This window comes from Triturus cristatus, chromosome 1_1 (assembly GCF_964204655.1).
Source record: "Triturus cristatus chromosome 1_1, aTriCri1.1, whole genome shotgun sequence".
Taxonomy (NCBI): Eukaryota; Metazoa; Chordata; class Amphibia; order Caudata; family Salamandridae; genus Triturus; species Triturus cristatus.
This window is the reverse complement of record NC_140579.1, coordinates 139,524,029-139,537,027: the sequence shown is the minus strand read 5'-3', so window position 1 is coordinate 139,537,027 and position 12,999 is coordinate 139,524,029. Positions and strand designations below refer to the sequence as shown.

Here is a 12,999-nt window from a genome sequence, read left to right as displayed (position 1 = left end):
AGGGCATGGCATGGAATGCGTGCCATGTCAACTCTTCAGTTTTGCCTGCACCAAGACACACAGGCTGCCGTGGCAGGGTGAATGTGTTCCGATTGGTCCTTTAGGGTGGCACAATTAGTGCTGCAACCCCTAGGGACCCTTTTTAACAACAAGGCTCTTGGTACCAGGGGTACCTTTTACGAGGGACTTATGTGAGCTAAATTGTGAATACAAAAAGGTACAGTTTAGGGAATGAGATCTGGCAAAGAGGACTTGGTTGGCACAGGGGACTTGGTTGGCAGGGACCCTGAGCGCTTCCAGTTGAAATTACATAATTTTCCAGGCAAAAAGTGGGGGCTAAGCATGTCCAAACAAGGCACTTTCCTACAGTATTACTACAATATATTAGAAGTAATTGCCACAAGCAGTGATGGAGCTCACAGGGGATCTTCTGTGCAGAACATACTGGGTACAGTTGGGCACACTGGGCACAGCTAAAAGAAAGAACAGGGTAAGAGTGTTCTACATCATTGCTAACTCAGAGGAACAGTTTTGAGTTGATGTGTTTTGCAGGCTTCCACTTCCTCTTAAAAATGCTTTCAAATTGCTACGCTGCACCTAAGGATAATACAATCTGTGTTTTGATCCCACTGGAGAATGTTCAGTCTTTTGACAAATTTTAAGTTTGCTCCGAACACATACTTATGACCCTTCTCGCTGCCCACGGAAAACAGGCTCATCTTCCCCAGAGTGTTGTGTCCTCAATTCTCTCCTTGTAGTTTTGGGAACAATTATGATAACCAAGTTCCTCTCATCCATGACCAAGGCCACCTCCGGAGGTCCATTATCTGGAGGTATTCAGACTTGAGTCGAACAGTTTAGTAAACTGGATTGACTTGGAGTTAGATAAACACTGGCTATTCTCGGCTCGGCGTGGGCTCACGGTTTCACCATGCAATAGGAGCAAAGCATCCTTTGATCAAGTTTACCACATTTTGTAATTTCAACTAATTCTACTAGTGAGACACAGCACTAATAATAATAATAATTATAATAATAATAACGCATTTTATAAAGTGCGCAGCTGCCTCAAAAGAGGTGTCCCAGCGCTAGGTACAGGTATACGCAGCCCCAAATGCAGCGATAAAACTCCGCTAGCTCTCACATTAGAGAACCATGTTTTATTTGTTTTCCTAAAAACATAAGCTGCCTGAATCTGACGACCCGTCAGTGGCAAAGAGTTCCACAACATTGGTGCCAGGTGACTGAAAGACCTAACACCTGAGCGTGCTCCTTTCACGTTAGGAACAAACACCAACCTCTCCCCAGCCAATCCCAGATTTCTCGCTGTTATATATGGTCTGACCAGAGATTGAAGGTACCGTAATCCTTTTTTTACAAGCGTCTTGTGACAACAGCACATGGCTTTAAAAGAAGACCTATGCCTCACCGGCAACCGCAACTGTATGTCTTTCACAATCTGCTTGTCACATGAAGGACGGGTATGCCAGTCCAGGTTGTTTTGCTGTGCATTAGGAGTTGGTGCTCAGCTCCCATCACTGATAGATGGAGTGTGGCTGGCTCACTGGCACTATATTTGCAGCTGGATTGATAGAGGCTATTGGAGCAGGCCCTCTCTGTGATTCGATTAAGTTTCCTCTTCTAGCCACGGGTGACTGGTCCTGGAGATGGCAAGATCAGGCCCTCCACTCCTTTTCTCCCAATGGCTGGCAAGCTCCTTGTGTTCCTGCTCTGCTTTGCTTCATTAAGGACTGGGAAGGTTTAAGGTGGCATAGGCTGGTTTAATGAGATTGGAGAAGACCAAAATAGGCAGTAGCGTATTAAATGAAGATAACTGGACAAATTAGAGAGTCCAAATAAGTTAGGATAAAATATCAAAGATAGTTACTTCAGTTTCATAAAATATGGCTGTTACGTCAGTGAAAACAGCCACAAACACGTACTGGGGATGTGGTAACAAGGGATGGGAAATAGTCTTAACTACAACTATCTAAATCACCTGTGGGAAAATAAGCAGGCCTGCCCAAGGGCCACGTGTCTATCAGGCTAGTACGACTGAGGAGGCACAGGTATCCATAACCTGGCTGCGGATTAGGGGAGGAAGGAACGGAGGAAGACGCTGAACCTGCTGCTACACCAGCAGCCCCCACTTTCATTAAAGCCCCCTTCAACACTGTGCCAACATCTCGTAAAGTGCCGACTCACTCCAGAACGATAGTTTAAAGATCATCTTTATAGTTAGAATCTGGAATTGAGCATCATTTGGTACGCCAAAGAATCTAACAAAAAGATTTCAAGCTACCCAGAATGCAGGGGTCACATGGCGCAATGCCTCAATACGTTTTTTACTTTGATTCATAGAGATCAGGTATCCACCTCCCCCCACATGAATGACAACAAAAACAAGTTGTACTCTAATAAAGAACCATCATTGCAACACCTTCTATCTAGTCAAACTCACCAATTCTCACAGGAAACTGGCTCCACTTTTGTGAACAAGAGACTGGGACCAAACACACCCTATACTAACAGAGGAAGTGCTGAGCCTTGGGGGAACACCGCATCCACGTTTGAAATCAAAGCCATTCAAAAACATAAACACCAGGAAAAACGGTGCCGTTGTCAATGCACAGTCCATCTGGAATGCCACCTCAAGGAACAAGTGCAAGCGTAGTGCATCTATACAGCCACCTTCCGGGACTGAAAAATGATGGTGCACTAATGAAGCCATGCACAAAATGAGTGTAAAATCCAGCGTTACAGCTATGGTCTACCTGTGCAGTTGCCCACACGAGCTTCTATATGCATAGTCCAAGCCTACAGTCCTTCTCTTGGGCTGATACACACACAGCTAATCTTAGCAGCCATTCACAGTTTCTGCTGCATGCAAAGGTCAGCCCTACAGTTATACATGCATGCAGCCACATACAAGGTCCATGACTCTAACCTCCCTGACTGGGTGCTGCACTGATCATCTCTGCAGCCAGCCAACATGGCTGACACATATGTAACACTTTTCTGCAGACACCAACAAGTACTGTGCCTGTAGTGATGCTACAGCTACCCGCGTGCCCAGCCTCACTCACCTGATATCATTGACAGACTCCATTACATTCATCTCACATGTCAGCTGCTTGGAGTTCCAGTCTATGGCGGCCACATGTCCCCTCCGACCTCCCAGGAGAAGATGTCTGTGGAAAAACGACAGAGGCTGAGAAAATGCAAGATCATCATCTATCGAAAAAGTGGGTCATCAAACAACACATGAACAAGAGATGACAAGTGGCAAAGGGTCTGCTAATAAATACAGCTCCACCAAGAAAAGGACAGGCAGTCACCAACATAGCTCTGACATGGACAGCTGGTGTATGAGCAGGCTGGCTGAAGGGTTGAAGGGTTCAATGGATACAGTGATGGAATGGACCTTAACTGCACTTGTATTTGCATGGGCTGCACAAGCCTTGGTTTCCACTTATTACCTGCCATTGCGCGAATAATTCACTCTGTATGGACCAAACTGATTCAGAACCAGGTTGAAATACTGCAATGAAAGAAAGGGATTAGATGTGTTGAGTGTAAAGTAAAGGTATTGTAATTGATAAAAGAAATGTACACAAGGCCCATGCTTACCTTTGACCCGCTGGTTATGTCTACTGCTTCTGCAATGTCCTGCTGCTGGATAGTACAGGTGTCTTCTCCCTCGTCGCCTTCCAGGAATCTGAGAGAGAGAAAAATGTTTGCCACAGTCACAAGCACTCATCCATGGTATTCTGATCTTGGTGAAAGCCAAGGCAGGAGGAGAGGAAACTGAAGGAAGGCACCACAGTGGTCTTGCTTTTAATGATTTCAGAAGCCTTGTGATGGTGATGGGCCTAGCACACAAGGGCATGAGCGCAGTCCAAGCACCTCCTTACCCAGCTTCCTCTGGCAGTAACATATCGAAGCGTGCAGCCTGCTTCTTGGCCAGCTCCACTTTACTTTCGTGGGATGTCAGCTCATGCTTCAGTCTCCGATTTGACACCTGGCTCTGCGGAGAGAGGACAAAGCTAAGAAGTGGCTGGAAGCATTGTCACAGAGACATATATGTAAAGTATCCTGGGTAGAAGCAGTCGGAGTATGGAGATTCATAAAATTCAGAAGATCGCCTAAAGTGCGAGTTATAAATACACATGAAGGCAGTCAGATCTGTGGGGATCCGAGGTTAGAGAGATTATGCAGAGTTAGGTTACATTGCTGGGAGCGCAGTGCCTTTTGCATCCTTTTCCAAATGGGGGAAAAAGCAAATCATTGGATGCTGAACACTGGGCACAAGTAATTCAAAAATGTAAGGCATTCCCACGATGTTAAAAAAGAAGGGCAATCTAGAAACAAAGAGCAGTGTGTAAAGTGGATACGAGTAGAGGGAGAGAGAGTGCAAAAGGAGGTCACAAAATTGGAAAATAGAGGGCCTAAATAGAGGAGTCTGTAGGTTAACGGAAAATAGGGTGTGGTGAAGATATGGAGTCTACATCTATGGCCAACAATGGAATTGTACTGAGCTTTAGAACAACTGGAATGTGGCATTATGGTTTAAAGCACGGCGAAACACATTTTGGGGACGGGGAGTGGGGGGTTGCGTTCCAGCACACAGTTCCAGGAGGCACAGGTTGTGAAGTGTGTACTTTGAGCAAATAATGTGCCTCACTGCCAATACCTTCTGCTTCATGTGGCACCACACCATCCACAAAACAAAAGATTCAGGTGCGGGGCAGCAACGTCTGCTGTGTACTTACCAGAACGGGTTTCGTTCCACGTTCAAATTTCTTCACTTTCTCTTCGGGTATTGGAGCAGGGCCAGGGAAAGGGTCCACTTTCTGGAGGAAGCATAAGAACAGAGTGTGAGGGCATCTGGGTTGAAAGAGGAAATACCAAAGGCCGCACAATCAGAAGTCATAGACTACACTATACCTTTGTGCGAACGGCTAAAAACTGTTGTTATCTCTAGGTGACAGAATCTAAGATCAGATCTTCTTCTTGAGCAGAGAAGTCCGAGCACATCCCAATATAGGCTGTGTCTTGAACACAGATGTGCAAATTTTTTTATCTTGCAAGCTTCTCAGAATTTTCTCAAATAATACGATTACTACAATTAGTCTGCCACATTTTAGGACTGTGATTTTCCATGTTAAAATCATGATTTCGTGCCCTTTTTGGACTTTAGAAAAACTCATTAAAAACAGCACATCTATTTTCGGTACCATCTGGCACTCGTAAGGAAATGTCAGCTTGCAGGGAAAAACACAGCATGAGGGCATAAGCGCCGGTGCAGTAGGACACTGCAAGTTACCTTTGGGCCAGTAGTCATTGATCGCGCCATTGTTCCCAGTAAACCATTTGGCACTTCGAACACTTCTCAGGCCTATTCCCAGTGGCTGCTTCATGCTGCACCTACATGGATTCCACGAAGGCTTTAATGCGGCGGCTCCTCTCCACTTCCTTGGTGAACTCCATATGGTATATACTGGCTGCTTAATAGCGCCTACAACAGGTGACCTCCTGTTGCTGCTAGGAGGGCTCTTTAAGGAGCTCTTATCGCTTAACTGTGCCTCCAAGAGCTGGGCATAGAGTATTATCTAGTGGCTTAGACATGTCTCCTGTGTCTAGATGATCAAATTAACTTCTACCTGGCCTCTTAAATGTTCCCAGAAGGGAGGCCTCATCACTTTTCAGTAGTCTGATGTACATTACATGTGCACTTACGAATCCACAACAAGCTGACTTCTAAATTAAAGAGGATAGGTGTCCACCCACAAGAATGTGCCTATTCTCACACTGGCTGCAACACTGCATGCTTTAGCCCACAATGGCGCTGCACACACCTGACACAAAACCGGTCATAGTAGACAAACACACTTTCAATCATGCGCTCTCAAAGCACAGGAACTTAATGCAAATCTGAGATCTTCGTGACCAGTTCAGCGGTATGAAGAGCTATATCAATGCCACAATAAAATGCAACATTCAGGATGCAAGTGATACTTTGCTCAGGAATTAAATATGTTGCACAACCCTAATCTTGCAACACCAACTTTCAAAGGGCAGGGAGTCATCAGCTCACCCCAGAGATGAATTTCTTTCCAGGAGCAGCTGTTTTCTCTTTGAGTCGGTTCTTCTTCTTCTTCTTCATGTTCCTTTTCCTTTTCCGGTCTAGAGTTAGACCAGCAGCCCCATCCTCCTTGGGTTTCTTCGGCTCCGGTGCAACAGATCCTGGTTCTTTTTCCAGTGTCCCCTCCCAGTAGCGCTTGACATTCTGTGGAACAAACAAGAGATTATAGGATGTGCGGTGTGAGACTGCCCTGCAAAGGAGGGCAGGGGTGTTCCTTCCCGTACCTAAAAGTAAATCGGCTGCCCGGGAAGCACGTCGATATTGATTTCTTCAGCTTCTGACATGCCAATTCATACGAACCCAATAGCCCCACAGACAAAACCAGACAGAGTCACTGCCTCATGGTGATCTGCTGGTTTGGATATTCAAAGACAATCGTCTTATATGTGGACTGAAGCCACTAAATGATCCAAACCAATCATTTTTCATCCTAAAATGTAGCTTACAGAGTGATACTCATAGTAACCTCACCGCTACTGCCTGGCACAATACGGTTCCCTCAAAAAGTCAAGCTATTGAGATAAGATTAAAAGTTGAATCTGACAACTGCATATGCTTTCTGCCTTACCGGCTAGGTCACTTCACTAGTAAGGGAATCTACGTAGCATTTGTATCAAGAAAGTACATGGCTGTTCTTGTTGCTAATTTAAGACCATCAGGACTCCTTAAGGAACAGGGGCCACCTCACTAGTAAAGTAGTTTATCAGAGTTATGGCAATGCACATTACATGGATCATTAATGCAAACTGCAGAGAGGTCAATAAACAAGTTGTGTCCTCTCACTGCTTGAAAAAAATGCACTTGACTCATCTACTACTTCCGGTTTTATACGCATCTTTAGTCTATGTTTTGTGGTGCAGATTCTAGAAGCCCAGGTATTTATTCTACCAATGTTAGGAGAAAATAAGGAGTATGCCCTTTGAGAGGAAGGGAAAATGCATCTTGCACATTAGGGAAATGGCTTGCAGAGTTTATAGACGCCCACTAGCACCAGTCATACTCAACGGGCGGCTAAGTAGTGACTTGCCATGCTGACCCACCCGCACACCAGCCAGGTTGATCCTTACTGGGGAGCACTGTAGTGAAGGGTGGGGAATGTGTAGCAACTTGCCTCACTGCTCATGCAATGGTACCTACTGTGAGGAAACGGGGTGTATTATATGGTGTGAACCCTTACCATATAATACACTCACCAACCCCTATAGAACCCTTAGGTTTCATCAGTCAAACCTCAGTTCAATAACTGGGTAGTTGTGACACTGTTGAACACAACTGAGAAACTACTTAAACCAATGCTACACTTCACAACAGCCTATCTCTGGACATAGACGAAAATGTGACAGGATGTCCTCACACAAGTGTCATGCTTCATCATAGGAATCGCCGCGCTCTGTAAAAACATAGTTTGATGAAGAGCGGGCCTACACCTGGAGATCAGGGAGGCACTTCTAACTAAGAATGACCCTGTGACAAAGTCTAATTAAAAAACAATGTGATATGCCAAACTGACCTTTATATTAAATGGAATACCACTGAGTATGAAAATCCAACAGGGAGAAAAGGGGAACTAGTACCCCATCACCACCCAAACCGTCCGTTGAGTGGTGATGGGATACTAGTTCCCCTTTTCTCCACGTTGGTTTTTAATTCAACTATGTCACGGGTCCATCTTGATTTTCTTATAATAAGTGGCCACTTCTCCACGTAGGGTCTAACATTGCGCCTTAATAATGCATACAGTCATTCTCGAATAAATGCTTCGTTTTTTAAAACAACAACAAAAAAACACCCAAACAATTATTAAGGGACTTTTGTGTGTTATGGTGTGGCAATGGATCACCGCTTTATGTTTGAACCTCATGTACCTATCCCAACATCTCCAACATAGACCACACTGCATCCGACATTAATAATTATATATACATATATATATACATATATACATATATATATATATATATATATATATATATATAATTATTATTATTTTTTTTAAATCGAACTGACAGTGACTAACAATGCACAAATACTACCCTCTGACCCACGTTTCACAATAATGACAAATTCTTAGATGCTAGAAAATCGCCGTCTTGCCACTCATGGGCTGATCCAATAAACAAAATATTTGTACTCCAAACCTGTGTCAATCCAATGAGGTAGCACATCAGTGGTTACACGTTAGTTCAATTATGTTTAGAAACCATTTCTGGAGGAATCAATCAGAACTGTGTTCCTTCTTTCTTTATTTCTCACGTTGTAATGGGACCATAAAACATATCCAAACACGGACAGGATAAGTATAGTTCTTATAAAAAAAACTTCTTAAAGACTCAATAACACTTGGTGAAAGGCGGTGCATTTCCAAATAGTATCAGGGTAGCAAAACGTTAGAACTGATTGCACCAAGAGTCTTCTTTGCTATCAGTTAATTAGACTCAATCCAAAAAATGGAAGTGCATTGACAAATGTGGTTAACGAAGAGTACTCCAAATCTGATATTCTTGTGCTGGAGGTATAGACACTTGTGACCAATGACATCGTGTCTGTGTAGTATAGCACCTGTCTTAATGTGGGAGGCCACATGCATCTTAAACGTGTAACACAAGTGGTAACACCGAAGGCGGTGTAACGTGCCCCCCAAAGTCAGCATCCTATCAACCATGCCCACTGACAGGGCACCACCAAGCTCGCCCAAATCAGGAAGCATCATGGCCTAGGAGAAGCTTGAAGAGCTATACTAATAGTACAATACATATGGTGAGGATGGATTACAGGAACGAGGATCTGAGGGAAGGTGGGAGTGTTTACCTATCGTTGGGACACTACAACAAGGGTCTCAAAGCACTTTCTTTGAGGACAGCACATTAAATTCAAGTTTATAATTTGACGAACAAATGTGAGCTACAACTTTAGTCAAACTGGATGACGTGAACCAAAATGCAACTCTCAGAATGAATGTTGTTGTTAGATGGAAACCTTGGACTGAACCATGCAGAGCTCTCACTTTCCCCAGGTCCATGCTTGAGTAAGTGAGCGAGTCCAGGCTTTAGTCTTTACATTCTGGGACTTGTCATCTTAGTGGCATAAAGACTACAAGTTCCAGAACGCAATACGAAAACCTGAAATGACTGAGATAAATGATGACCTGGAAAACCTGAGAGCTCTGAGGCATGGTGCTCCTAACGACACTTTTTTTTTTTTTAGACATAGAGACACAGCCCTTCCACTGAGGTGTTATGTCCTCAGTAGGGCTCAGCTGTCAGATCAGCTTGTTGCTCTCCCCAGAGGCCAGCAACTCCTCTCTCCTCTTACGAGGGATTACCCCATGCACCTCCCGGCGGCACCCGAGGTACTACCCGTAGGGACACGCACTGCGCTGCTCACCTTGCTCTTTTTCTTCTCCTGTTTCCCCTCGGGTCCCCCCTGAGCCTCCATGCTCGGTTTCTCCAGGCTCTGCATGCTTCTGTCCGGACAATAAAGTCAGGACAAGGTGAACCGGAAGTATTCCGCCAGGGACATTAAAGTTAGAACAAGAGGTGCGGCGGCCATCTTTGATTGGGAACCGTATTGCTACGGCCATCATCGTTTGCTACCTCTTGTATTTTATTTGCTCTTGATACTTGCACAATTGTCACTATTGCCTCATGTAACGTAACGTTTGCTTTTGTAACATGCTCACTTGTAATTTTCTGCTCATGTATCAGTACTGTTCCTAATGTGAAGCGCTCTGACACCTTCGGGTAAAGTCCGTGCTATATAAAAACGCATAAAATAAATATAAATAAATACAAATCTTGAATTGGAGGCCTTACAGCGGAGGCCATCTTTGATTGGGCGCCTACAACAGCCATACAACATTTTAGGACAGGGAAGTGGGAGATTTTGAAAGAAATATCAGGAGAAACTAATTTCCTTATTGACTTCTATTGAAAAAAATATAATTTTCAGCAGGAGGCACCTAAAATAAAGCCATTTATGTCTTGAAAACTCGGACCCATTCATAGCTGTCAAGGTTTCAGATTGCTTATGTGTGACATTTTCATGATTTCAGTGTAATTATGAGTGACATTCAACGACTATGAGTGACACTTTCTCGCAAACAAAATCAAGCAATGAACGCAAGAGGAACAAATATCAGGACCCACGCGCTCCTCTAAAAGTAAATTAAATGGGTGGCACAACTTTGCAGACTAGTGACTGCTGAGTTTGGTGTGCCCTCGAACGCTGCCTGACTCGGAGCACTGCACACATCAGGTCTTGGCCCTGTGGGCAGAAGGCCTCAAACTGTCCAGCAATTATTGCTTTGCCTTTTGGCAGCAGACCTTACTGTCTATGTATGATAGACTGCAGGTTCATTCTGTGTGTAGCAGTGGGCATCACAGAGTCTGCAGCCGTGTGATGCTGTTTGTGTGCAGGTGGCTTGCATCTGTATGCACAGTGTTGGTGTGCACGATGTTATGTGCATGCAAGTGGCATGCAACTGTGTGCGTAGTGATGGAGCAGGTAAAGCAAAAATGTGTATACGTTCTCTATTTTGCCAGTCAGTCAAGGCTTTATTTCGACAAAGAGCATGTCTTAAAAAGCAATACATATACACACTTTTTTAAAAAATAAAAGGAGCCAATTCATAGCAAAAAATGCATACAATTCATAATATGAAGGCGCCAATAAATTACATAAAAAAATACATTATAAAACCAGAATTAAACAAGATACAAAAGCCTATTTGATCTGATTAGCCATGCCCAGCTTAAAAACTTCGCCAAGCCACAGGCAAAAAGGGGCCGCGAATCCGTTTGCAAAATTCGCAATGCCTCCCTATGGTGTCTGGTGCCTAACTCTCTACAAAGGGGTTTCAACCACCTACGACGTGGAGCTTCATAAGCAGGGCATTCGAATAGGAGGTGGGGAACTGACTCTATCCTTGTCATGCAATGTGGACAAAAAGGAATCGTCTGGGCCGGGGCCTTCCGCCTAGCAGTTAGTTCACCCACAGGAAGTGTTCCTACTCTAAATTTAAAATACAATGCCCTGTCTCTGGGTTTTGATATAATATCAAGGTAGGGCTCGCAAGATGGGACCTCCTTCACTAAAAGAAATTCAGCAGTGGACCTACATTGTTTGGGATTAGTGTTTCGCCCATCTAACACCCATCTCCAGTACAGTTTTGTCAAAACAGACTTGGGGGGGGGGGGGGGGGGCAGTCCTTAACTGCCAAGCTTCTTCTAGACCCAATTCTACCAGTAGTCGCTTGACTTCCCTCAGCCAGCTTATTTTGGGCCAACCAGGCATCAATAGGACCTCTTTCAAACCATCTGCGTAGCTGGCCAGTTCAGGGACTCTTCAAATGAGAGCCCAAAGAAGGAGAGGACGCAACCTTGCCTGATCACTAATAGGACAACTGCCCATGTCAAGCAGTAATGGTAAGGTTGGAGTGCTGTATGGAAGCCCCATTAAGTCCTTAAGAAATTTATTTTCTGAGCAAGACAACTGGTCCACATTCTGCGCACCCCAAAGTTCCGCCCCATAATGCGCCGCACTCACGCCTCTTGCCCTATAAATATCAAGTACCGGAGCAATTGGTTTAAGGGAGGAGGCTCGTTGTTCTTTTAGTAGTGCCCCTGCCACCCTCTTATGGCTCAACAGCATCTTGTGGAGGTGACAATTCCATCTCATGGTGTCACAGAGGCGAATTCCTAAATAATCAAATTCTTTGACCCTTTCTAGGGGGACTGATTTTAGTGTGGGTGGCCTACCAGTCTTCTTTGGGGGATTCAGGACCAAATACTTGGTCTTTCCAGTATTAATTTCCAATCCCCTCGAATCACAGAAAGACTGGAAGCTAGTTAAAAGGCTCTGTAGCCCTACCGGGGTCTTGGAAATCAGGAGGGTATCGTCTGCAAACAGAAGGGTGGGTACCCTCCTGCCTGCCAACGATGGGGCATCTGAAGGGATTTGTAAAAGGTGGTCCACCACTCCGTTAACATACAATGAAAACAGAGTGGGGGCTAAAACGCATCCCTGACGGACACCTCTGTTTACAGGTATTCGTGATGTCTTTTGACCCTGGTTTCCCCACCTGATCTGCGCAAAATTTTCAGCGTGCAACTTGATTAACAGGGACAATAAATATGGGGGAAAACCCAGCCCAGATAACACCCTCCAGAGGTGACTACGGGGGACCAGGTCAAAGGCAGTCCGCAAATCTATAAATGCAAGGTACAGACTGCCTTTGTCCAGTACAACCACTTTCCAATAAAGCATCATCAACCGGAATGTTTGCTCAATGGTCCCAGTACCTGTTCTAAAACCTGCCTGGAAATCGGACAGGATACCCTTCTCCTCTGCCCACTGCAAGACCCTCCCCAGGACCACCTTTCCTGCCACCTTCTGTGTGGAGTCTAATAAACTTATAGGGCGATAATTTGCTGGGTCGTTCCGACACCCTTTCTTGAAAATCGGGACGACCTCAGCACCCCTCCAGGATTCTGGAAGAGATGCGTCTGCAAAACTAGCATTTAATAATGAGGCAATAAGTTTCCCCCATTCTATCGGGTTGATGCATAACAGGTCCCCTGGTAGGCCATCCGGCCCCGCAGCTTTGTTGGGGACAAGACACTTAATTGCGTCCACCACTTCCTTAACCGTAAACAAAGAGTCTATACTCAGCTCAAGGTGGTCTAAAAAAGGGGCGTCAATGGAAACTTCCCCGTTACCCGTTACCACATTATATAGATGGGAAAAGTGGTCGAAACACACGGCCTCAGGGATATTGCATGTTATCAGCGAGTCCACTGGTTTGTCTCTAGCCCTAATCAGTTTCCAAAAGCCCTTCGAGTCCCTAGCGGAGCTTG

General features: G+C 44.8%; 1 protein-coding gene across 1 annotated transcript in view; it reads right to left on the bottom strand.

The window, feature by feature from the left end:
* Positions 1–9,654, bottom strand: part of WDR46 (WD repeat domain 46) — a 73,671-nt gene extending 64,017 nt beyond the window's left edge. The window contains exons 1-7 of the mRNA XM_085620437.1: positions 9,530–9,654; positions 6,098–6,289; positions 4,773–4,853; positions 3,915–4,027; positions 3,631–3,718; positions 3,480–3,541; positions 3,087–3,191 (exon numbers count right to left, since the gene is read on the bottom strand). Of these exons, the coding sequence (XP_085476563.1) occupies positions 3,087–3,191; positions 3,480–3,541; positions 3,631–3,718; positions 3,915–4,027; positions 4,773–4,853; positions 6,098–6,289; positions 9,530–9,604 (716 nt within the window). The 5' untranslated portion in view covers positions 9,605–9,654. The remainder of the gene's footprint in view (positions 1–3,086; positions 3,192–3,479; positions 3,542–3,630; positions 3,719–3,914; positions 4,028–4,772; positions 4,854–6,097; positions 6,290–9,529) is intronic.
* Positions 9,655–12,999: the final 3,345 nt, after the last annotated feature.